The sequence below is a fragment of the Oryctolagus cuniculus genome, chromosome X (assembly GCF_964237555.1).
Source record: "Oryctolagus cuniculus chromosome X, mOryCun1.1, whole genome shotgun sequence".
Lineage (NCBI taxonomy): Eukaryota > Metazoa > Chordata > Mammalia > Lagomorpha > Leporidae > Oryctolagus > Oryctolagus cuniculus.
The window spans coordinates 110,531,534-110,557,833 of record NC_091453.1 but is presented as its reverse complement, the minus strand read 5'-3'; the positions used below and the strand labels follow the sequence as shown (position 1 = coordinate 110,557,833).

Genomic DNA, 26,300 nt, shown 5'->3' with positions numbered 1-26,300 from the left:
TGACTTACCTTTTCAGAAAATGCCCCCGCTTCCGTTCGAGAATGGAAATTGGCAACGAAAGAGGGAAAAGGTCCAATTTGCGCCTTTGCTATTTTAGGGGCGGTTGAAATTACGAGGCAAAGTGGAGTGATGCGCTTACTGGAGTGACCTCCGCTCTCCAAGACAGGAGAAAACCTAAGTCCTCTGCTTGTGAAGTGGCTCGAGAGCTCTTGGGCGTGAGGCATTATTATATAAATTCAAGCTCGCTCTGATCCTTAGTACCCTGAGTTGCCTGAAGGGGGGAATGGCACTGCCTGCGTGTGCAGCCCGGGCGCTCGGGCCGCCGCTGCAACCGGAGCAAGGAGCGCCCGCCCGCACCACCTGTCCCCGCCGGCATTCCAGAGTAGAGGCCGAATTGGCAGCCAGCCGGCCCGGGTCGGTCGCCGCCTCAGTCCGCGCGAGCCCTCCTAGGGGTGTGTCTCACGGATTCAACTGCCGGCTGCTCCAGGACGAGCCCCTGAAAGCGTCTTCCTCCCTGGCGGGAGCTGTGCGCGCCCCGCTTTTCGCGCTGCTGCCCCGAGGCCGCCGCAGGCGGATGCACGACCTCAGGCGACGCTGGGACCTGGGCTCCCTCTGCCGGGCCCTGCTCACTCGGGGCCTGGCCGCCCTGGGCCACTCGCTGAAGCACGTGCTCGGTGCGATCTTCTCCAAGATTTTCGGTCCCCTGGCCAGGTACGTTGTAGGTGAAAACGGGGCTTGCGCTCTCGAGCCAGAACATGCGGGGCCCCGCGCAGCGGGAAGGCAGCCGCGAGGGGAGGGAAGGGCGCAAAGTTCTAGCTGGCCACTGGCGACCTGGCTCGGGGGCTCCGGAGGAGTGCGGCGTGCATTTGGCCACGCTGCGGCTTCCCTCCCCGCCGTTCTGCGGGCGCGGGCAGCGCAGCGTCTCCGCTAGTAAGTCCGGCTGCCTTCCCCCAGGGGAACTCCACAAGCCCGGCTCTGAGCTTACTCGAGGCGGCCTCCCGGGTGGGCAAGCGGGAGCGGGCAAGAGCTGGGCTTCAGCGCGCTTGGGGAGGGATCCCGCCAGCCCAGCAGGCAGCGGCGTGCGCGCCAAGGGAGCTGGAGGGGGGGGGGGGCGGGCAGAAGAGCAGGGGGAGAGTCCGGTGGGCGAAGCGGGATGGGGATGGGAGCCACGGACGGAGCCACTGAGAGTGGAGCGAGAAGTGAAGGGGTTCCGGACAGGGAGCATGAGTTAGGATAGTGGGGGCGATGGGGACTGGCGAGGGGGAACACGCGCGACGCCGGACTGAGACCGCGAAGGGGCTCCGGGGAGCTCCGGCGGGGGGAGGGGGCAGGCGGCCAGCGGGAAGGAGTCGGGGTGGGGGGGGGGGCGGTTGTGCGGCAGAAGCCACAGCGCTGAGCCTGCCGGGAAGGAAGGAAGCAGGGAAGGGCGCCTCTGCCGCTGCGGCCGCCGCGGTGGAGTACTCGGTGCGGAGGGGAGGGGGGAAAGGGGCGCAACTACGGCGCCAGGGGGAGGGGGCGGTGCGGGCGGACGGCGAGCGCGGGCTGAGCTGCGGGATTGACGTAACGAGCTTGGGTTTCCCTCAGCGTCGGGAACATGGATGAGAAATCCAACAAGCTGCTGCTGGCTTTGGTGATGCTCTTCCTATTTGCGGTGATCGTCCTCCAATACGTGTGCCCCGGCACAGAATGCCAGCTCCTCCGCCTGCAGGCGTTCAGTTCCCCGGTGCCGGACCCGTATCGCTCGGAGGATGAGAGCTCCGCCAGGTTCGTGCCCCGCTACAATTTCAGCCGCGGCGACCTCTTGCGCAAGGTAGACTTCGACATCAAGGGCGATGACTTGATCGTGTTCCTGCACATCCAGAAGACTGGGGGCACCACTTTCGGCCGCCACCTGGTGCGCAACATCCAGCTCGAGCAGCCGTGCGAGTGCCGCGTGGGGCAGAAGAAATGCACTTGCCACCGGCCGGGTAAGCGGGAGACCTGGCTCTTCTCCAGGTTCTCCACGGGCTGGAGCTGCGGGCTGCACGCCGACTGGACTGAGCTCACCAGCTGCGTGCCCGCGGTGGTGGATGGCAAGCGCGACGCCAGGCTGAGACCGTCCAGGTGAGTGCGCGCTGGCGGCCAAGGCGGGCCCTGAAGCGCCGGAGCGGACCTGGGCCTGGGAGGACTGAGGGCGGAAAGGCGCTGCTGGCGGTTGTCGGGGGACCCAGAGCGCGACTTGCAACCCAGGGGGTTGCGCTCCGCTCTGGCCTGGCGCGGACCTTTGTGGCACTGTGGCTGTCTTAGGGAGGCATTCGGCTCCCGCTGGGGCGGCATATCTGTCTGTTCAGTTTGGCCTTCTGGGCGGTTGAAAGTGCGTGCAGGGTAAGCGACAAGGCATACCGGAACGAGCGTCCCCTGGCCGCCGCCCGGACAGGGCACTGCACTCTGACTCCTCGCTTGGAGAACCCCCCAAAACGGCACTGTGCGTGCACCGTCCGTGGGTTCTTCCTCTCCTCCGCATCCCGTTTTCAAAGCCGCCTTCCCGCTCGCCTATTCTCTTCCTTTCCCCTCTTATTTCCCCGAGTGAGAAAATTATTTCTCTCTTGCATTCCAGATCTTGTGTGCTATGGCTAGGTCTTTCCTTCCGTTTTCCTCTTGCTGTTCCGCCCCCCCGCCACCCCCATTCCTTTTCTCTCTTACCCTTTCTGTTTCTGTCTTCCTACTCGACTTTTAATGCCTCTCTTCTCCTTGCCCCCTTCTCTGGGTCTGCTCTCTACGGGAGAGTGGGTGTCGCTCTGCCACCGTTCGCGGATGCCTGGGGAGAGCTCCTGGTGCCCAGCTTGTTTTCCTCACTACTGGCTGCACGGGAAGCATCTATGGGGCTGTGTTTGGGGGAGGGGCACCCCCAGGCCGAGAGGCAGGTGGGGACATCACCCTGGACTCCGTGTGGGGTTCGGGCATGAGGAGCCTGATTTACAAAAAGCCTGATTGCCAGCATGGGGCGCCACAGCCAGTTCGGTGTCTGGGAGCCTGGGGCTGATGCGGTAAAATTGATGTATGAATAGTCTGTAGCCAGAAGCAAGGGCATTTTCCTTCCTCCAGCCGCAGTGCCCCGCTGCTGGAGGTCACGGACTAATGCAAAGGGGTCAGGGAGGGAGGAGGTGTGTTGGGATGCTGTTGCTCCAGGCAGGGCTGTTGTTTCTCCAGTTGCCCAAAACCAGATCTAGGCAGGGGCCTGGAGCCTAGTGGGCGGACCAGGTGAGTTTAGCTGAGAGGGAATCTCTGGACTGAGGTCTCTGAGCCAGCAGGGACAGAGTCCCATTCCCTGCCTCCCCATTCAGGTCACTCCAGGGACTACTGCTGAATGGCCTGCTTGCCTGGACCCTTCCTGTCCTCCTCTATGCCCTGGACATGCCATGCTTTGCAGGTGGCTGTTAGAACACAAGATCCAAATGAAGCCCTCTGGTCACTGTTGAGATTTGGAGGGAACGGCACCCCCTATTTCCCCCTTCACTGTCCCTTTTCTCAGTTTACTGTGTCCTTTCTCAAGCGCCAGAATTGTGGTAGAATCTGTGCGACTTTAATTTCCTTTCCATCACTAGCCATTTTTTTTCCATCTCAAGAGAACCTTGGCCTCACGAAGGTGGCCTTCTCAATCTATTGCAACAGTTGTGTAAGTCACTGTCACAACATGATTCTGGTGTTTAAGAAGTTCCCAAATAATTTAACAATATTGAACATAATTTCTCATGCGGACAGAGCTTGTAGGTCTAGTGAGGGATGGGAACATTACAAAGGGTCTTTAGAGCAAAAATACAACTACACAGCTACGACTATGGACGAGAAGTAAAAACAAGGTCTTGGGCTGCCATGGAAGCCAGAGCCCTGTCTGGGGTTTTGCAATGCACATGAAACTTTACGAATCCTTTTGATCATATAGGTCAGTTTGTGATGTCGATGAACGCATGCTGTGAATGTGGTCGGAATTATCTATCTGATAGACATTGTCTCCCAGTGGATTCCTTCAGACATGTTCTGTAACATAACTAGGACCCCTCAAAGCTCTTGGATTGTCCCAAATCGAAGCAAAACTGTTTCAAATGAAATGGGATTTTCTTGGGTATTAAAAAGGTGATACCACAGTGCCATCTAGTCTAATCAAAGAAGAATCATATTTGAAAAGAGTCAGAGTTACTGGGTTTTGCAGTATTTGTAAAGATGAATTACAATTTGCTAGAGAAATACGTTGCTATCTTAAGGGCGCGCTCTTCATTTCATTCATGCCTGCCTCCCTCCAGAAATAACTCATCTTGAAGAATAGTGATAGGGTGAGGGTTGCAGGATTTTCCAGATGTTGAGAGATGCCTGGACCAATTCTGTGAGTTCTGATAATCACTGAGAGTAAAGCTGTGCGAGTGTGTGTGAGTGAGAGAGTGTGTATGGGAGTGTGCAGGCATGTGTAGGAGGTGAAATTTCGATCTATAGGCAGCTGCACTGGCAGTGATTTGTGAGGGTGAGGAGGTGGTCTGATGAGAGGATAGGCCTTGGGACTTCCTGTGTTGAGCGGCATCTCCCAGCCAGCTGGTGGTCTCCATGCTCCACTGAATTGAGGAAAAACAGCAACTTTGTTTGGCCTGGGAGTGCAGACACCTGGGTCTTCTTCCTTCTAGGCCAGCCGTGAACCAGCTGCGTGACCTTGGACCGGAGCCTGTGTAGAGAGTGTGTTCCAATGTATGATGAGCTTTCCTGTCCCTATCTCTGTTATTTCTTTGAAAATTTACACTATCTTTAGGAGGAGAGCAGAGAGGACAAAAGTATCCCCATTTAACAGATGATGATGAAGTTCAAAGAGGCTGAAGGACTCCTCAAGGTCATTGATCTCCCTATTGGCACAGCAGGAATCTGACTCCAATTCCGTTGAACTCCACAATCCTCACTCTGTTGATTGTATCATGATGAACAGGGATTTAAAAAAACAAAAACAAAGAGGAAAGGATACCATGTTAGCAATCACCACAGGGTGAACATTCCGTAAATGTTAGTTGATGTTATCGCCTATGTCATCACCATCACCTGAAATTTCTACACCTGTGAGTTTGGATGAGCTATTGGGCCAGGGTTGAATTCCTCCCACAGACCCAGTGGCATACTAGATAGCTGATTAAAAACAAGGAATACAGCCTGAGAAAAGCCTAAAGAATTTGCTACACTGGGAGACAAATTGATGTCTAGGGCCCTGAGACTTTGTTTCTCAAGAGTGGGTCTCCTGGCTAGATTGCAGGGGGAGCTTCTCCTCCTCGTGTTAGAAATCACTGCAAAGCACAGCAGGATGAGAGAAAGCTGGGGACCTAGTTGGTGAGCAGCCACAAGGACCACTTTTGACTCAAAAGAGTTCATCCACATTAGGGACAGCAGGAGAGGTTGTTGTGTCTGCAAGCTAAGACCCTAAACCCCACTCCCCATGCCATGTTTGAGATGATTCCTAGCCTCTGTGGATGGCAAAATATTTGGGTAATATGTAGCCACTGAATTGAAATGCCTTTGATCGCTATTGCATGGAGAGGACAGACAGAGTGAGAGTGTGCCTGGCTGTCAAAAGGCTCGAGTTGTTTATTAAGAAGAATATTTCTTTAAAAAAATCAGAAGTTACATGTCATCCTTCTGTCTGCCAATATGTTGTTTGGAGTCAGAGAAGGGTCCCACTCATTTTAGAATTTCTAAGGCCATTTTTGAAAATATGTCGAAACATTGTTGCTCAACAGCGTTTAAAAGTCCCAAATTCTTTAGGCTTTTCTCAGGCTGTATTCCTTGTTTTTAATCAGCTATCTAGTATGCCACTGGGTATGTGGGAGGAATTCAGAACTGGGTTCAAAGAAATTGTTTTTCACCAGGTCCTGTGCTGGCAGGCACACATGGGGTGAGGATGGAAGTCAGATCTATGGCTGTGAAAGTCAAAGGATCTGGTTATATTCTTGTTGCTATCTAGATTTTCAGCAGCTTTCAGTTTTTCAGTAGTCATTTGGAAGGGTAATTATCATTTAAAGTCCAGTAGGACATTACTGAATGGAAAGGAGTAAAAGGTGTTTTGATAAAAAAAAAGGCTTTCTTTTTCTGCTTTTGTTCCATTTTAAATTGTGGCAAAAGCTTTCTTTTATCCCCTCTTTCTTTCAAAGGATGGCTTTGTTTTGAAAGAGCCAGAGCTTTAGAGTACATGTGCCTGGTCATGCCTCCTGTGCCCACGCTCCCACTCCTTCCTTATCTTGATTCTGCAGAGGAGCAAGATGACATAACAGGGTTCTGGCACAGGGTGAGGCAGTGCGTACATGGACTGTTCCGGCCAGCAGTGCTGGCCTTGTGGGCTGTCCGGCTGTCGGGCTGTAGACTGTTGGGCTCTCAGCTTCATTTATCCAAAGATGCTTTTTTTTTTCCACCTGTTTGTGATGAGAGCTGTGATATTGCCCCACTCATTTCACAGAACAGTGTGTGTGTCCAGGGGGAAATCTGCCGTGATAACACCTGTAGAATGTCAGCACGGAGAGCAAGCATGTCACTGGAATCTCACTAAACCTCTTCAGTTTTCAGGCTGTGGAAAAGGCTACTCAGAGTTAGTGTCTCTTAATAATGTTTGGTTAGTACTGTTAAGTGACAGTTGAAATACTAAAACTTGTCTTTTATGGATATCAGTTGGTAGTTGAGATGTTAGGAGATGACATCAAAAGAATAGTCATCCCTTCCTTCTGTCATCCATTAAACAAAACTTGGAGAAAATGTCCATTCTACTCCAGGGAAGACAAGTCACCCTGGCTCTCTCAGAGTTTACAGTAGAGTAGGACAATTTGGTATTTTAGATATTTACTAAAGAAGATGGGTTTTGTTGGAAAACAATTTGCAGTAATGTCTTCAAAATGTCAGACATGTACCAGAATATGTACAAAAAATGCTAGAGAAAAGTCCATCTGTTGTCTTGTACTTGAGGTCTAGTCAGCAAACCTGGCAGAATAACTATTATGTCCCCAGAACAGTGCTAGTGGAGCTAGCTTAGTGCTTAGTAAAGCTAAGACAAAGCCAAAACAGCCCGGGTCACTCTGCAGACTGAGGTCCATGAAGATTGGCATGTAAAGTGCAAACCTGTGTACCCTAGACAGGTGATGGGAGAAGAACTCTGTAATTGTGGGCAAGTCTTTTCCCTTCTTTTGCTACAATGTCACCTCTGTAAAATGGGGGGAGATCTAAATGAGATACTTTCTAAGGTTCTTTCCTTTGTAAAGTATGAGGAACAGACTGGAAAAAGAAGAGATCTCTTTGAGAAGGCCTCTGGGGATAAGAGGGTTATGTTTAGAAGAAAGTAGGCGTTGTGGATAAGCATTGCATCCTCCTGGTATTGGGGGATTTAGCAGCTTCCTCTGGCCAGTTCTGGCCAGAACTGAGAGGGCTCATGCTTGAGAAAGTGCTGGTTAGGGAGGTAGGTGGAGGGAAGCCGATGTTTAAAGGGTCTGGAATGTCAATAAGCAAGGTGAACCATGGTGAATATGAGGAGTTCTTGGATGGAAAGAATGTAAAAAAACAAAACATGAAAAGTAAGTGAAGACCTCACTTCATTAAAGCTTAAAGGTATCTTTTTGGTTTCCAGTCTAGAATGGAGGTGGTGCCATTGACCAGCACGCGGAGGTTGACAAGGGGATCTAGTTTAGACTGGGAGGATACTAAAACGCTTTGACTGGGCACCTGATTGCCTAGACTTCGATGGACAAAACTTGAAAGGAGTGAGAACTGGGGCTCTAGAGAGCAGGTTAGGGCTTTGTTGTAGATGTGGGTGTGGGACTCTGTAAACTCAGATCCAAATTCACAATTGGCATTATTATTTAAATGATAGCAACAATTCACATATGTGACTCTTAGCCCAGGAAAAGATTGTTTGAATAAAGGAAATGATCGACAGTTATGATTACATAAAAATATGAAATGTTCATCTGTCAAACAAAAAGCCAAAATGAAAAGGCATATGTCGAACTGGTGAAAATATGCACAACAATTACAACAGACAAAAGGCTGAAGTCTTCCCTGTGTGTATGACTTGATTACAGAAACAAAAGACATGACCAGACAATTTGCCACCTGGGACCCTCACCTAGTTTACATACATGGAAAAAATGTTAAGTCTCACTGATACTAAGGAGATGCAAAAATGCAAGTTTTAATATGTAAACATAGGATACTTTTTGACTCTCTCACTAACCCTGATTTAAAAAAAAAAAAAAAAAACATCAACATCACCACCAAACAAAACATGCTAGTACCCAGTGCTGACAAGTTGTTGATAGAAATTTAAATTTGGAATATCCTTTTGGTAATAAAATATATAACATAATTAAATAGTGTTCAAATATCTGTTTCTTTGACCTGCATTTTTAATGATTTTGCTGGAAAAATAATCTATGCTTTTCATTCATTTACTTATTCATCTATTTTGTCAACAAATATTTATTGAACATTCTACTATCACTGTGCTGTGTGCTTGGGGCGCCATAAGGAACCAAGCAGACATGTCCTCTGCCTTCATGAAGTGGCAAAGATATACATGAAGCAAATGATCAATGACTAAAAATTGTGAGAAGTGAAATTGTAGGGGACAAGTACGGGGTGTTATGAGAACATAGCTGAGGGGGCTTTGAAAAGTTCATGGAAAATGGAATTGAAAGATAAGCTTATTTTGGTGCAAAAAAGTTGAAATCCATATATAGGCTTTCAATTTTTTAATATATAGTTTATTTAAGTTGTACAAGTCTCATATATTTCCTTTATACCGTTATAGAAACATAGTGGCACTTCCTCCACCCTCCCTCCCACCCACATTCCCACCCTTTTTCCCCGTCCGCCTTGTATTCCCACTCCTAATTTTTACAGTGATCTTTTTAAAGTACACTTATATAGGTTTTTGATAATGTACATTTTCATGAACATTTTAAAGATCTGTTATATGCATGGATTTCAATGCTTTTGCACTCAAAGAAATTTTCTTTTAATTCCACTTTCCACAAACTTTCTTAAGTTCCCTGTTACTAGGTGGCTAGGTGACTTTGTTGTAAGTCCAGCCAACTAGAAACAATATTAGAATCCACAGAGAGGAGCATGGTTCAAGAAATCTCCGCCTGGTCATGCGCTGCATAACGACATTTCAGTTAATGACTGTATATATGAGGGTGGTCTCCTAAGAGTTTATTGCCTAGTGACCTTGTAGCTGTTGTAGTTTGTGTAGGTGTTCTCTGTGATGTTTCTGCAATGATGAGAACACCTGATGACTAATTTTTCATAGTGTATCCATTGTTAAATGACACGTGAGTGAACATCCACCTGAAGGATTATTATAAAACCATTTAAATTGCTAGTAATTGAATGCTACGGGAAAACAAATTACATTTAAATTACTAGTAATTTAATGCTGAGGGAAAATAAAAATTTAGACTAAGTATGAGTGCAACTATGTTAAAGAAAAAAGACGCAGCGGCACAGCAGTAAAGATGCACTTGGCGTCCTATATTAGAGTGTCTGGGTTCAAGTACCAGCTCTGCTTCTGCTTCCAGCTTCCCACAAATACACTGCTGGGAGGCAGCAGGTGATGCTTCAGACACGGGTCTCTGCCACCCACATGGGACAGACATATTGAGTTCTTGGCTCCTGACTTCAGCCTGGTCTAACCCCAGCTGTTGCAGGAATTTGGGAGAGTGAACCAGCAAATGGAAGATCTGTGTGTCTGTCTCTGTGTCTCTGCCTTTCAAAAAAAAAAAAAAAAACCTAAAAACGTAAATGAGAATGAGAGCGAGAGAGAAAGCATTTTTCCAGTCCTCCCAAATCTAAGCATAAAAGACAGAGATTGGATGAAAAAAATAGTAGGATATTAATAGATTTACTTTCTTACACTGCTTTTTTGAAGATTTTGAATTTCCTTTATGAGCATACCTTCCTTTTATAATAAAATAATTATTAAAAATTAAAAACTAATGTTTTACTGTGGGTGTGATAAATGACACTCTTGTGTTCTCTTTGGTTCCTGAGGAATATAGCTGGTTATTCCATTAGCCTCTTGATATCCTGGGAGCCCTTAATGAGGAAAGCAGCCTCAACTAAATAGCCCTCAGACTGAAGGGCAGAGGTGATGAGCCAGGTGCTGGATGCTACTGATTTTTCTGATAATTTTCTGTTATAATCTCAAGCAATCTATGCTGCTCTTATACCAGGACGGTGTAGAGATATTTGAGTGAATTGCTAGTGTTTCTTCTCCATTTAAAGTTTCAATGGGACAGGAAGTTAATAGTGGCACACAGTTGAAAATTAAGTCTTATTCTATTCAGCTAGAGCCACCTAGGAGCGTCTCTGCTTGGGATCTTCACAAACCTCTTCGCAGAGCTGAGGGTCTGGCTGGAAGAGTACTCTTTGAGTTGGTGAAGGACTGTCATTTGAAACACTTGTAACTGAGGGCTCAGATCAGTTAGTGCATATATTGCTCTCATCTGGGAGAGAAAAGGAGTTCACTCAGCTCATCATCCTCTTTCTAGAGTAATTTCCCTGATTAAAGCATTACCCTGAATTACAGGGAGCTGATTAGAGCACCTCGTTCCTCAACTAGTCTGGATATCTGATGGGTTGCTCTACATACATTTAGAGTGGTACACGATCTTACTATTGAAAGTCCACTGAAACTACACCCTATGTGCACGATGTTTTGACAGTGCAAACAATGTGATTCACAATTGAAAGGCTGCTATTGACATTCTGTAACACATAAACTTCGATATTTAACCATTGAGTTTAGAAAGAAGGGTATGGATGGGGATTCTCTCTTTCTATTAAAGGATAATAAAAAAGGCACTTAATGGTATATGTCATGTAAAGCAATGTCATTTTAAGCTTAGAGAAATATTTTTCTAAAAGCCAGTAAACAGTTTATTGGCAAAAGAGCTCTTCTTGTTTTACTAGGTATTGGGCTTTGCAGATTATTCAGTTGGTCTCATTGCATCCCATTTGTTATTTCTGCCATTCTGCCTGTAAGAATAGTGTTGAAGACTTTGACACATTTCTGAGCCTTACACTAAATAAATCTGTCTTGCACGTTCCACTGTGCTTTTTCTGGAGTATTATAAATATTCAAATATAGGCATATATGCAGATTCAAAATAAAATTCAATATGTGCAAATTCTGCATAAATTCCATATTTATAAGTTAGCAATAGTTTTAAACTTGTTATCTGATGATATAAGTATCAGATATGAGCTCATGGGAACTACCAATAAATATATTTTCCTGATTAAACCATGAGCTCTTTTCAGTAACAATTTAAACTTCAATTCTGGGTTGTATTATAAGAGAATAATTTGCACTTCATTTGCTCTGAATTGTCAAGAATAGTGTTCTTTCCTGATGTAAATGTCTGTTAAGAGGAATTCTTATTCAGTTTGATTGCTTTTTAAATTTTACTAGAAGAGATACCCTAATGTGCTGAGAGAATTGGTCTATTTCTTGTGAAGAGTGTAGCCCAATGAATCACTTTCATGTACTTTTCTTTAGGAATACAGAGAAATTGAAATGTGAAATACATCGATTTACATCAAATGGATTAGACCTGTATGAACCATTCCTTCTATTAATTGGCTTTGTTCCATAAGTTTACTAATAATGAAAAATCTTTAGTAGAGAATGTGTTTCAACTCACTCACTGAGAACCCTGGACTTCTGCAAACTTCCCATAGAGAGTGAATGCAAGCAAAAGGTATTTAGAAATTGACTGTGGCTACCAAGTTACAGGTAGGCAATCCAGAGATACTTGCAATGGGCCCTTTTATGATGATAGTCAATTCCTCAGTTATTACAATAAATAGGAGGGGACTAAGTCACCATTTAAATTACATAGGTTATTCCAAATGGATGAAAGCACAAAATCCAGCTACATGCTGTGTGTTCATAGAAAAGACAAAGGTAAAACAGAAGAATACTGAAAGCACTGGAGTAGATATTCTGTGAAAACTCTCACCAGAAGGAAGCTGATATGGCTCCATTGATATTAGACAAAGTAGACTTTGAGGAAGAACCATTATTGGGGATAAGTAATTAAATGTAATTATTCAGATGATAACTCTAAATTTATGTGCACTTAATACTATAGTTTGAGATATATAAGGCAAAAGATGACAGAGCTATAAGGAGAGATTATAAAATCTATTGACATCATTCAGAATTGGATAGATGAACAAAAATGGATAAAGATATAGAAGATCTGAAAACTTGATTAAAAAGCTCAATATGATGAATATGTTTTAATATAGACACACATATACGTGTGATGGATACACACACAAATACATATCTACTAAACATTATGTGTGTGTATTATAAGTATTTTTCCACCCAATTGGAGAAACACATTCTTTTTTTTAAGATTAATTTTATTTATTTAAAAGTCAGAGTTACACACAGAAAGCGGGGGGGTGTCTTCCATTCGCTGGTTCACTCCCCAATTGGCCACAATGGCCGGAGCTACACTGATCCGAAGCCAGGAGCCAGGAGCTTCCTCCAGGTCTCCCACGTGGGTGCAGGGGTCTAAGGATTTGGGCCATCCTCTACTATTTTCCCAGGCCATAGCAGAGAGCTAGATCAGAAGTGGAGCAGGCGGGTCTCGAACTGGCGCCCTATGGGATGCTGGTACTTCAGGTGGCAGCTTTACCCACTATGCCACAGCACTGGCCCTGAAATATACATTCTTCTCAAGCACATATGGTACACTTTTGAAAATAGACCATGGGGCTGGCGTTGTGGTGTAGTAGGTTAAACCTCTGCCTGCAAGGCTGGCATCCCACCCTGCTAAGTCATCTGGGAAAGCAGCAGAAGATGGGCCAAGTGTTTGGGCCCTTGCACCTACCTGGGAGATCTGGAAGAAGCTGTAAGGCTCCTGGCATCCGCCTGGCTTATCCCTGGCTGTTGTGGCCATTTTAACCAGCAGGTGGAAGATCTCTCTCTTTCTGTCTCTCCTCCTGTCTCTGTAACTCTGCCTTTCAAGTAAATAAAAAAACTTCAAGAAAAAAAAAAAGAAAATAAAAAAAAAAAAAGAAAATAGACCATACAATAAACAAGCCCTAAGGATTGTCTTGAAAAACATAAGTTGAAAATTTTTGTTAGAGACCGCACTCCTGATCATCTCCAGTGAGTAATCATGGGGTGTTGTAACTAGTCAGGCAGGGACAAGGGAAGGGGTTATATTGAGGGCATATGAAGGAGCATTAGTAGTCTGATACATTTGGAAGTCTTACCAGTCTTTCACTGATTACATCAAATTTCTCTAAAGTAATTTTTTTAAAGATTTATTTATTTATTTGAAAGTCAGAGTTACACAGAGAAGGAGAGGGAGAGAGAGAGAGAGAGAGGTTTTCCATCTGATGAGTCACTCCCTAAATGGCTGCAATGGCCAGAGCTGTGCCAATCTGAAGCCAGAAGCCAGGAGCTTCCTCTGGTTTCCCACGCAGGTGCAGGGACCCAAGGACTTGGGCCATCTTTCACTGCTTTCCCAGGCCATAGCAGAGAGCTGGATCGGAAGTGGAGCAGCTGGGACTCGAACCGCCACTCATATGGGATGCCAGCACTGCAGGCGGCAGCTTTACTTGCTACAGCACAGCGCCAGCCCCTACATCAAATGTCTTAATTTCCAGTGCAAAAATCAAGAACTCCAAATTTCAGGCAAAGAGACATGTTGTAAAGAGATGGTTTTAACCAGATAACTTTTAATGATTGTTTTTTGTTTTTAACCTATTAGTATTTTGTGATACCTTCTGAGCCAGGCCCTGTGCAAGCAGCATAACATATATTTTCTCATTTAATCCTCAAAACAACACTCTGAGGCAGATGTTTTAAAAAAAAACCTATTTAAAGATAAGAAAATAGAGAATTGGACCAGCTATATAACTTGCCCAAATCTACACAGCCAGACAGCGTTGGTGCTGGAATTTAAAACCAGCTGGGACACCTGGCCTGTCTGGTGTATTTTCATGTCTACTACAATTTCAGAGAAATCTACGAAACCCTTTATCTTTTTTGTGGCTTTGTCTATACAAGCTAAGTGCAATGGAGACTTGAAGTGACTATCTGGAGATATCAGGACCCAACATGTTAACTGATTTTTGAAAAGCCCCTTTAAAAATCATGCAATAAAAAGTGATCTTTGAAGGTGAACTCTGCAGGCTCTTTTTCCCCCCTCTTAAATAAAGGTTTAGATATGCAAGTTATTTCAAAGGCTTTCAGCATGAGTTCCCACAGAAGAATTATGGTGTAGGGGCAGTAAAAAAAAGAAAAGAGTTATGCTAGAGGAAAGATTTGCTTTTTTTATAGATAAAGAAAATTGAACCTTAACTGTATTTAATTTTGGCCCCATGTGGACTGAAAATACGGTGTACATGCTATGCAGGATTTGTAAGAGGCCAAAGCATCTTGCTCTTTCTAGAATATTGGTGATGTCTCATTAGCAGTGCCAGTTGTACTGCCTTGACCAAACATGCCCTGTTTCTATAACTGACATTGTTTTTTGCTCCATTAGGTCTGTGCAGACACAGCATTTGAGTTCAGCCAGGCAGCTCAGGTAAAATGGGAGCTAAGAAGCCAGTGAAATAAAAATATTTTCTCTCAAAGTGAGTGAGGGGTCCCAGAGGACATGAATCCTGAAGCCTACCCTTACTCCAGGGGCTCATCATGAAAGTGATAAGAAGGTGTTTTGTTACTGAAAGGACCAAGCAAGGGTGGCAAATTCCCATAGGAGTGACCATCCTCTCCTTTTTGGAAGAGGCAGCCTCAGAAAGGGCCATTAAAGAGGATATGCAAGTTAGCATGGGCTACCTTCCTGACGGACATGATCAGTGTGGGCAGCAGAGAAATTAGGTTGGAGGCAGAGAAGAATGGTAAAAAGATGCCCACTACACTCAGGCCAGTGCGACCCTGGGCTCATGACCACTTACGGCAGATGTCTCAAGGCTGAGACTTTGCTAAGTGGAAGATTAACTGGCAAAACATCTTGATGGCTGATAAACTGTTTGAACCTATCAGCCAGGCAGTTTAGAAGCAAAACTGCTTATTATTTTTGAGGTTGCTTTTACTGAAAGTGGTGCAGTATTTTCCAAGAGTGTAATAGGCTAGCTCCAACTAATTAAAGCAACGCCAAAATGAAGCGGATTGGGGTGAGTGATGTATAGTAGGCTATTCGTGAAAAACTAGTTCAATAAATAAAAACTGTAATAGATACATAGCAATGATGTTATATATAAACACACTATAAGATTAATGAAAGGAAATTAGACCAATATGAGAATATGAAGCTGAAGTAAGTTATTTTTTCCTAAATTACATTAGAGAACACAATGGTATGTGTATGTATTTCCTTTCAGGTGAATATCCATGCTTAGCATCTACCACCTTCAGTTTGTTTTTTGTGACTTGGAAGCAAAGCAAAAATTAAAAGAGAGAGAGAGAGACCATTTTAGCATTAGTATAACATTTTGCAATCTTCTGGCATCTTTTTGTATGTGTTACTGTATGGATGTACATTAAATATGTATCTCCCTCTCATTTATATGTTTATAAAGCTATATACACATGTATGCACAAAGTAAATAAATAAGTGATGTGTGTTGCACAATGTTTAGTGGCTTAATGTCAATAAGGGGGGGTTAAAAATACTTTGCTTTCCCAATCTAATTGCTTCCATGCTTTTTGGTTTATGCACTTAAAGATAGAATCCACTTAAAGTGCCAGAATTTGCATACATGCAGCTTTGAGTGAGACTTCTGTTTATTCCAGGTGGTCTTGAAAAATTATTAGCAAGGGGCTTAGAGACCTGGATATCACAAGATCCATGAGGATGAGTCTGGCATCACGCTTTTTGGTTTCCAGCAGGTCCTCCTGTATGAATACGGGAAGGCTTATGCTTTTGATATGGGGGAGCTGCAGCTAGACCGTTTAATACAGCCAGATTAGCTCATTTCATCTCAACTGGGGCGTCCTGTTTTGCAGGCACTTTGCCCAGTGCCATTGTCAGAAAACGGCTCATAATTTGCCATAGTTCAGCTGAGTGCTAACTGAAAGGTTGCATCCAGGATTCATATACATGAAAGTTAGCAGTTGCATTGACAAACTTGAGGAGTGAGAGGGATAAAAGAAGTTTGGGTTAAAAGATAGGAGAAGCTGAGTGTGATTCATTTATTGTGACACATTCACTAATACGAGATGGTAATAGGGGAAGTGGGGTGAAAGGTATGTGGGAACTCATAGTGCTATGTCAACAATTTTTGTTTTGTAAAATTAATTATAATAAAGATTAAAATAAAATAATGGGTTAGATTGGAATGAGCAGGGTTGTGATGCGTCATGTTTATTTTGCATTTCAATCATGATGTGACATAGCCATTATTCATTGTAGGAAGCTTATGGTTCTGGCGTCCAGGGACTGGGGTCTGACTCCAGGATGCAGTACTGTCTGATTAACAGAGGAGAGCTCTCATATGCAGTAAACCTGGCATGATGGAGAAGTCTGAGTGCCATAAAGCCTGTGGTTTGCACACCTGTATCATTTAGATCTGGATTGTATGCCTAGGGGGTTTCGGAATTTCGCTTAGTACAAGAAACCTAAGAGAAAGAACATAGATATTATCTCTAAACTTAATTGGAGATAGGAGTCCTGAAGAAATGGTAAGAGTTTCAGTTGAGGGATCAGAAGCTAACGTTAGCTCTGCGAAAGAGAAATACCACTGGGTAAAGTATAAATTATTGCCACCATTAAATGTTGAACTGTCTTTTAGTGACTCTGACCTCCTGCTTCCAAATGTGACTTCACTTACAATGACTGAAAGTTTTGGGGACCACCGCTGCACCCATGTCAGCTTCAGGGCTCTTGATGGAAGCAATAGTTTCGTAAAAATGTTGTCAGGTGTATCAGTGAGTAGTTTAGAGGTCAGGGCTACAGGTGGCTCTAAGCTTGGGTTTCTGGCCATGATGGTTGTGTGGATTTGGGAGTGAGAGCTAGTTTGAGTGCCTTCTGTGATGCAGTCTAATGCCTCAAGATTCATCCACGCGGCTGTGTGGAGTAGTAGTAGTTCATGGTCTTTTATTGCCAAAGAATATTCGATAGTAAATGTGTACCACAATGTGTTTAATCGCTCACCTATTGAAGGGTGTCTGGACTGATTCTATTATGAAGAAAACTGCCCTGACCGTTCATGTACAAGCTTTTGTGGAATGAGTAGTTTTCATTTCTCTAGAATAAATGCTCAAGAATGCACTTTTTTTAGTAATTTGATAATTCCATGTGTAGTTTTTAAAAACAGATTTATTTATTTATTTATTTGAAAGTCAGAGTTGCAGAGAGAGAAAGGGAGACAGAGAGAGAGAGAGAGAGAGAGAGAGAGAGAGAGAGAAATCTTCCATCTGCTGGTTCACTCCCCCAAATGGCCACAATAGGCAGTGCTGGGCCAGACCTAAGCCAGGAACCAGGAGCTTATTCTGGGTCTCCTATATGGGTGCAGGGTCCCAAGCACATGGGCCATCCTCTGCTTCTTTTTCCAGGCCATTTAGCAAGGAGCTGGATCGGAAGTGCAGCAGCTGGGACTCAAACTGGTGGCCATATGGGATGATGGTGTTGCATGCAGCTGCTTTACTCGCTACGCCATAATGCTGTACCTCCCCCCACATAAGTCCTTTCATTTTTTTTTTTAAAACACAAACCTGAAAAACTATTTCCAGAGTGACTATATATCAGTTCAAAATCCTACATGCATTATGTCCACTTTTTAAGTTATAAAAGATTTATATATTTATTTATTTGAAGAGAGAGAGAGAGAGAGAGAGAGAGAACTTCCATTCATTGGTTCAAGGCTAGGCCAGACCAAAGCTGAGAGCCAGAAACTCAATCCATGTCACCAATGTGGATAACAGGGGCCCAAGTACTTGAACTATCATCTGCTGTCTCCTAGAGTGTGCAATAGCAGGAAGCTGGAATTGGGAGCCGTGTTAGGACTTCCACCCAGGCATTCCTTTATGGGATGCAGGAATCTTAACAGCATCTGCACCACTAAGCTAAAACACCTGCCCTACTTTCATTGATTTTATCAATTCTTTCCCAAATGTCAGTTCCCACTATATTCCACAATATTTCTTTTCTTGTTTGCTTTAGGTTTAGTGTGCTTTTTTCTTTTCAGTGTTTTATGGTGGAGTTTGAGAGTTTCTTTTTTTTTTAAATAGACATTATAACTATAAAATTTCCTCTAAGAACTGCTTTACCTGCATCCCCTAAGTTTGGATGTTTTATTTATTTTTCATTTATCTCAAAGTATTTTCTATTTTCCCTTGTGATTTTTTTTCTTTGACCTTTTGTTTATTTTGGATTGTGATGTTTAATTCCACGTTTTTGCGACTTTTTCTAAGTCCCTTCTGTAAGTGATCTATAATTTCATACTTTTGTGATTGGTGAATACATATTGCAGACTTTTTTATTTTTATTTTTATTTTTTTATTTTTTTAAACTTTTATTTAATGAATATAAATTTCCAAAGTACGACTTATGGATTACAATGGCTTCCCCCCCATACCGTCCTTCCCACCCACAACCCTCCCCTTTCCCACTCCCTCTCCCCTTCCATTCACATCAAGATTCATTTTCGATTATCTTAATATACAGAAGATCAGCTTAGTATACATCAAGTATGGATTTCAACAGTTTGCTCCCACACAGAAACATAAAGTGAAAAATAATAGATGATTTTTTTTAAATGATGATGAAATCAGAGCAGACCTATTGTCATGTTTAATCCCAGTGAGAGTCAAGTTGGGAATTGATAATTTCTTTTTTTTTTTTTTTACAGAGGATCAGTTTAGTATGCATTAAGTAAGGATTTCAACAGTTTGCACCCCCATAGAAACACAAAGTGAAATATATTGTTTGAGTACTCGTTATAGCATTAAATCTCAATGTACAGCACATTAAGGATAGAGATCCTACACAAGGAGTAAGTGCACAGTGACTCCTGTTGTTGACTTTACCAATTGACAGTCCTGTCTATGGCATCAGTAATCTCCCTATGCTCCGGTCATGAGTTTCCAAGGCTATGGAAGCCCTCTGAGTTCTCTGATTCTTATCTTGTTTAGACAAGGTCATAGTCAAAGTGGAGGTTCTCTCCTCCCTTCAGAGAAAGGTACCTCCTTCTTTGAAGACCTGTTCTTTCCACTGTGATCTCACTCACAGAAATCTTTTGCCAGAGTGTCTTGGCTTTCCATGCCTGAAATACTCTCATGGGCTTTTCAGCCAGATCCGAATGCCTTTAGGGCTGATTCTGAGGCCAGAGTGCTATTTAGAACACCTGCCATTCTATGAGTCTGCTGAGTATCTCACTTCCCATGTTGGATCACTCTCCCCTTTATTTATTCTATTGGTTAGTGTTAGCAGGTACTAGACTTGTCTATGTGCTCCCTTTGACTCCCAGTCCCTCCACCATGACCAACTGTGAACTGAAACTGATCACCTGGAACAGTGAGATGGCATTGGTACATGCCACCTCGATGGGATTGAATTGGAATCCCCTGGTATGCTTCCAACTCCACCACTTGGGGCAAGTCAGCCTGAGCATGTCCCAAATTATACATCTCTTCCCTCTCCCATTCCCACTCCCGTGTTCAACAGGGATCAGACTTTTAAATTATATTGATATGTGTTTTATGGCATAACATATTATCTGTCCCGGAGAATTGAATGTTCCATTTACATTTGAGAAGATTATGTATGCTGCTATTTTGGGGGGAATATTCAATAGACATTTGCTAAGACTTGTTAGTTTATTGTGTTGTTTAAGATTTATATGTCTTTGTCTTTTTCTAGTTCTTCTATGCATTATTATCTTATACAGGATGTAAATCCTCCAATTGATATTGTTATTGTTGAATTATCTGTTTCTTTAATCCTGTCAATTGTTGCTTCATGTGTTTTGGGGCACTTGTGTATAGCTGAATATATATATTTATAATCAATCATTAAGTTTTCTTTACACATTGTTCTTTCTATCACTGTAAAAATATCTTTAGTAACTTTTATTAATATCTATTTTCTCTAATAGTAGTTCATCAATTTTGTTATTTCTCATGGTTCCTATTTCTGTGATGTATTTTCTCTTCTTTTTCTTTTTAAAGATTTATTTATTTATTTGAAAGTCAGAGTTACACAGAGAGAGGAGAGGCAGAGAGAGAGAAAGAGAGAGAGAGAGTCTTCCATCTGATGGTTCACTCCCCAGATGGCCGCAAGGGCCGGAGCTGTGCCGATCCGAAGCCAGGAGCTTCTTCCGGGTCTCCCACGTGGGTGCAGGGGCTCAAGGACTTGGGCCATTTCCTACTACTTTCCCAGGACATAGTAGAGAGCTGGATCGGAGGAGGAGCAGCCGGGACTAGAACCGGCACCCACATGGGATGCTGGCGCTTCAGGCCTGGGCGTTAACCCGTTGCGCCAGAGCGCCAGCCCCTTCTCTTCTTTTTCTCTCAGACTATTTGTATCTGAATATAAATGTGTTTCATGTAGATAACACATAGTTGGGTCTTTTTTTCCCCCAATTCATTCTGACAGCCTGTGCTTTTTGATTGGATTCCTTCATTCATTCACATCAACATGATTATTGATATAGCTTGACTAAGTCTGTCATTTTATGTTTTATTTCTGTATATCACATCTTTTTTGTTCTTCTCTTCTTCCTTTACTGCTTTCTCTTGTTTTAACTGAATATTTTCCAGTATAACACTTAAATTCTTTTAGTGATTCTTCATTGTATTTTATTATTTCCTCAGGGTATTCCCTAGGGATTAATATATTCATATTAACTTATCAGAATCAACTTTATATTTCTAGTAGCTTAATTACAGATAGATATAGAAATTTTTCTCTTCTATAGCTCTAATCCTTCATACCTTCTTTATCCTGTTTTATTGCAAAATTTACATCTATATATGTTCCAAACCCAGCAGTACATTGTATAATTATTCCTTGAGGAAATTTTACTTCTATTATAAAAGGTGAGAGAATTGAGGTAACAAATTATATTTATTGAACTTACTATAAACCGTTTCATGTAACATTACTAATTCTCTTCATTTATTTCTAGGATTTGAGTTATCTTTTCTATTTTCTTACTCCAACATAGCTTTGCTACTATGCACCTCATTTGATTTGCTATTGTCAATTATATTAAATGTCTATGTGTTATGTGCCCAATAGTATAATTAAATATAGTTTTACAATTGCTTTTTAAATTCTGTTAGAAAAAGAGAGGAAATATGAATTTATATTGTCGTTTAGTTTTGCATAATTATCTTTATTTTAGCTCTCTCCTTTTTTCTTTAATGTGGATGTAAGTTACTGCTGGGCCTTTCTTTCAGCCTGAGAAATTGTCTTTATTATTTCTTGTAATGTGGAGTGCCTTACCTGAGTTTCTCTCTGTGAATATCCTTATATCATTTTCATTTTGAAAGGTATTTATGCTGGAAATATGATTCAGGTTAGCAGTTTGTTTTCTTTTAGCATTTTATTCATTTATTTATTTTAAATATTTTTACTTACATAAGGTGAACAAATTTCATGAATTTCATATATACAGAAGAGCAAAATGACACTTCTCACCGTATCCTCCCTCCTGCCCAAAATCCCATCCTCCCTCCTCCTTCCTGTCTTATTTTTTCTTTTAATTTTTACAGTGGCATACTTTTAGTTTTTTATAATCACAAGCTTAACCCTCCACCAAACAAAGTATTCAACAAGTAGTAAGCAGAAAAAACGTTATTCTTCAAGAATATAATAAAGGCTGTAAACAGTAATCAAATCTCAAAATGTCAAAATGTCAATTTCATTCATATACAATTTATTTTGTGCTCTGTATATTAATAACGCAGGTCAGGGAAAACATACTATTGGTCTTTTTGGGACTGGCTTATTTCATCAAGCATAATGGTTTCCAATTGCATCCATTTTGTTTCAAAAGACAGGATTTTCACACCATGGCATGGCACTGTCCCCCCCCAACTCCTTTGCCCATTTCTTAACTGGATTGTTTTGTTGTTGTTGAGTTTCTTGAGCTCTTTATGATATTAATCCTTTGTCAGTTGTATAGTTTGCAAATATTTTCTCGCATTCTCTTGATTGCCTCTTTGTTAAGTGCACTTTACAGTGCAGAAACTTCTTAGCTTGATATAATCCCATTTGTCTATTATTGCTTTTTTATTATTATTATTTTTGACAGGCAGAGTGGACAGTGAGAGAGAGAGACAGAGAGAAAGGTCTTCCTTTTGCCGTTGGTTCACCCTCCAATGGCCGCCACGGCCGGCGCGCTGCGGCCGGCACACCGCGCTGATCCGATGGCAGGAGCCAGGTACTTCTCCTGGTCTCCCATGGGGTGCAGGGCCCAAGCACTTGGGCCATCCTCCACTGCGCTCCCGGGCCACAGCAGAGAGCTGGCCTGGAAGGGGGGCAACCGGGACAGAACCTGGTGTGCCGGCGCCGCAAGGTGGAGGATTAGCCTAGTGAGCCTCGGCGCCCGACCTATTCTTGCTTTTATTACCTATGCTTCTAGAGTTTTTTTTTTTTTTCAAAAGGTCTTTGCCTATGCCCGTGTCTTGCAGTTTCCCTGGTGTTTTCTTCTGCTTTTTTGATGATATCAGGTCATTGATTTAGATCCTTGATTCAATTTGAGTTGTTTCATACTTCTGCATGGGGAGATGCAGTTTCCCCAGCACCATTTGTTGAAGAGACTGTCCTTGCTCCAGGGATTGATTTTAGCTCCTTTGTCAAAGATTAGTTGGTTGTAGATGCATGCATTAATTTCTGGGCTTTCTATTCTGTTCCGTTTGTCTATACGTCTGTTTTTGTGTCAGTACCTGGCTGTTTTGATTATAACTGTCCTGTAGTATCTCTTGAAGTCTGGTGTTGTGATGCCCCCAGCTTTGTTTTTGTTGTTGAAGATTTATTTAGCTATTCAGGGTGTCTTGTGTTTCCCTGTGAATTTTAACATCGTTTCTTTTTTTTGAGATCTGAGAAGAATATCCTTGGTATCTTGATTGGGATCGCATTGAATTTGTACATTGCTTTTGGTAGTATGGATATTTTAATATTAATTATTCCAATCCACAAACATGGAAGATTTTGCCATTTTTTGTGTCTTCTTCTATAGATGTCACGCCATTGCCTTTTGTTCTCTATTTGTGTCTTATAAAAAGTTAGCTGTTAATAGTATTGAGGTTTGTGTGTGTGTGATGAGTCATTTTTTTTCTCTTATTGCCTTTAAGATTTTCTGTTTGTCTTTTTTTATATATAATTTTAGTATTATATGCCTGGATGAGAATCTCTTCTTGGTTATCCTACTTCAAGTTCATTGAGTTACTTGGATGTCCAGATTAATATTTTTCTTCACATTTGAGAAAGTTCTAGCCATTTATTTATTTGAGTATTTTTTCTACTGCTTTCTGCTTCTGGTGCTCTTTCTTTATGTGCATGTTGGTTTGCTTTTTGGTGTCTCACATTTCTCTGGAGCTCTGTTAACTTTTGTACATTATCTTCCCTCTGTTTTTTCAGATTACATAATGTCTATTGCAGTATCTTTAAGTTTGCTGATTATTCAGCCAGCTCAAATTCTCTGCTGAAGACTTGCAGTAAATTTTTTACTTCAGTTATTGTTCTTTTCAACTTCAGAGTTTTTTCATTTCATTTTTATACTTATCTTTTTATTATTCATTTGATGACATGTTGTAGTAAGACTTCTTTTACTTATTTAACATGGTTTTCTTTAGTTTGGAAATTATATGTGAGGACTACTTTGAATTTTTCTCAAGTCTGACATCTGGGCCCTCTCACAGGTAATTCCTCTTGCCCTATGTATTGTTCACACTCTTCTGTCTCTTAACATGCCTCATAATATTTTTGTTTTTGTTGAAAGCTGGACATTTTAGGTCATATAGCAGCTGGGAATACTGATTTTCCTCTACCTTTGCTGAGGTGTTCATTTATTACTTATTACATGTTGATTTATTCTGTGAGTTGACTGGACCATTTTCTTCAAGCCTATTTTTCCCTAGTGTAAAGCCTCTGATGGCAGAGGGCTCATTCTTGGGCATGTGCCTGATCACTCTGGGACAACAGTGGTTTTAGCAGGGTTCTCTTAGTCTCTTTCCCTGATTTTGCTGTTAAGCTGTTTGCCTCTGTTGCTATCACATTCAATTTAGGCTTCACTAATTGCCAGGTGATTGCTCTATTCTTTTTGACAATGTCCTGAAGCATCACTTGCTCCACAGTCTGAGCCAATTGAGTTTGCCTTACTTTGTGGGGTGATTTTTGAGGCCAGTCTTTGGTATTTGTTCTGATCCCAGGAGAACTCTTCTTTGGTGACCCTTTTCCTGATTATCCCTGCTCAAGTAGATTGCCTACAGTTTAGCTTGTTGCTCTCATGCATCCTTTTAGATCTTAACACCAACGTTTCCATTTTGTTTTGGAGAATTCCTTTAGACTTGAACTTCCCCTTTATACTGTTATACAATTTCAATTCTTTGAGAAGAGGTTCGGGGCTCTTACACAGTCTCTGAGCGATGGCTCTGGAGTTGAAGACAAAAACAGTGGCCATCCTGTCTAAGAGTGATACTCTTTTTCAAGCAGGGCTCTCATGGAATCAATATCCTCAGGCCTTCTCAGCATACCTCTCCTAATGTGGAACTTCTTCCCGAACAGTGAGCTTTAATGAAGATTCATGGGAGCCCGATGTTGTCACCTTGCTGTGCCTGGGCAGAGCCTCTTCCTTATGACTGGGAACACTGTTGAGGGAAGGAAGCCCCTGGCTTCATGGACACTCTTGCCCAGAATTTATCCTGTACATCAAACAGCTGAGATATATAAGTTCTGCCTTCTTGAGAGGATGCCATAGCTACTGAATGGAAGCTGTGGGTTGAAGGAACCTTATTTTCTTGTCCAAACCCAACTATTAGTCTTTCTGCTAGATGAAGGGAAAGGAGCGGATCATGGCTCATGTGCCACAGGCTATCCCGGTTCTTACCAAAGGCTCAGATCTTCTTGAATAAATCTTCCCTCTTTTGCTGTATGTGTTAAGGACAATTTTCAAAGACATGAACCAGGCCTTGGTTGACCTTCCTCTGTTGGATGGGGGAGATGCAAGACACCTTGTTGCTGGGCTGTTTATTATGCCCCGGAGTTCTAAAACAGTTTGCCTACTGATGTTTATCATTTTGTTGTATCTTTAGCCATATTCAGGGTTTCTGGTTGTGCTTACTGGGAAAGAAGCAGACAGAAATTTAAAACTTATGTATGTCCAAATCAGAACTTTATATACATGTTGTTTTTGGTGGACATAAGTTTTTACTTCCCTAGAAAATTGATGACCAACAGTGTGTTTTCTAAGTTGTATACTAATTATATATTTTGTTTTATTAAGACATGACTAATCCACTGTTTTCCAAGTGGATGTGCCATTTATTGGTAAATATTTCTCCCTCAACATTAACTGTGTCCCTCAAATTTAGATATATTTTCTTTTCATTTACTTCAATATATTTTATAGTTTTATTGATATTTCCTTTTTGACCCTTTGACAATTTAAAAATGTACCTAAAAATAGTCCTCTTGTGGAGTGGAGTTGATTAGATAATGCTGTTGAGTAAATGTTGGTTAGGTTCCTATTGGTTGCTGGTATTGTGGAGTTTTTACATATGCTTGTTGATTTCATTTTTAGTTTTTCTTTCAATTTTTCAAAGAGTGATATTAAGGTCTCCAACTACAGTTGTAGTCTTATGTATTTCTATTCAGTTCCATCAGTTTCCATTTTATATATTTTACAACCATCTTGTTTATTACATACAGAGTTGAGATTGATATGTGTTCTTGGTTTATTCACTCTTTTAACATCATGTAACATCCTTTGTTTTCGATAATTCTCTTTGTTCAAGATTTTGCTTTATTTAATGTTAATGAATCCTACTTATGCCTTATTTTAATTGATGTTTGCATGGTATGTCTATCTTCTAGTGCTTCCTTATGATTGTTTTATGTGTTGTCATGTATTTTATCTATAATTAGTTGGAGAAATAGAGAGAAATGTATGTGCTACATCGTAGCCAGAAGTGGACATCCAGTTAATCTATTTCTATTTGCTTCAATAATCTGAATTGGCTGTTTGAGGCTGCATGCTACACACACCTCATTTTAGAGCAATGTTCTATTTTTTAAAAAGATTGATTTAGTTATTTACTTCCTTAATTGCTTATTTAT

The 26,300-nt window shown here is 42.1% G+C and overlaps 1 protein-coding gene across 4 annotated transcripts in view; it reads left to right on the top strand.

Moving 5' to 3' along the window:
• The first annotated feature begins 168 nt into the window (after positions 1-168).
• Positions 169-26,300, top strand: part of HS6ST2 (heparan sulfate 6-O-sulfotransferase 2) — a 321,540-nt gene continuing 295,408 nt past the window's right edge. The window contains exons 1-2 of one of the 4 annotated variants that reach the window (XM_008273223.4): positions 169-711; positions 1,585-2,103. In XM_008273223.4, the coding sequence (XP_008271445.1) occupies positions 284-711; positions 1,585-2,103 (947 nt within the window). In that variant the 5' untranslated portion in view covers positions 169-283. Of the gene's footprint in view, positions 712-823; positions 931-1,584; positions 2,104-26,300 lie in introns of those variants that run through there. The other 3 variants (XM_002720300.5, XM_002720301.5, XM_008273224.4) reach the window with 3 other exon arrangements.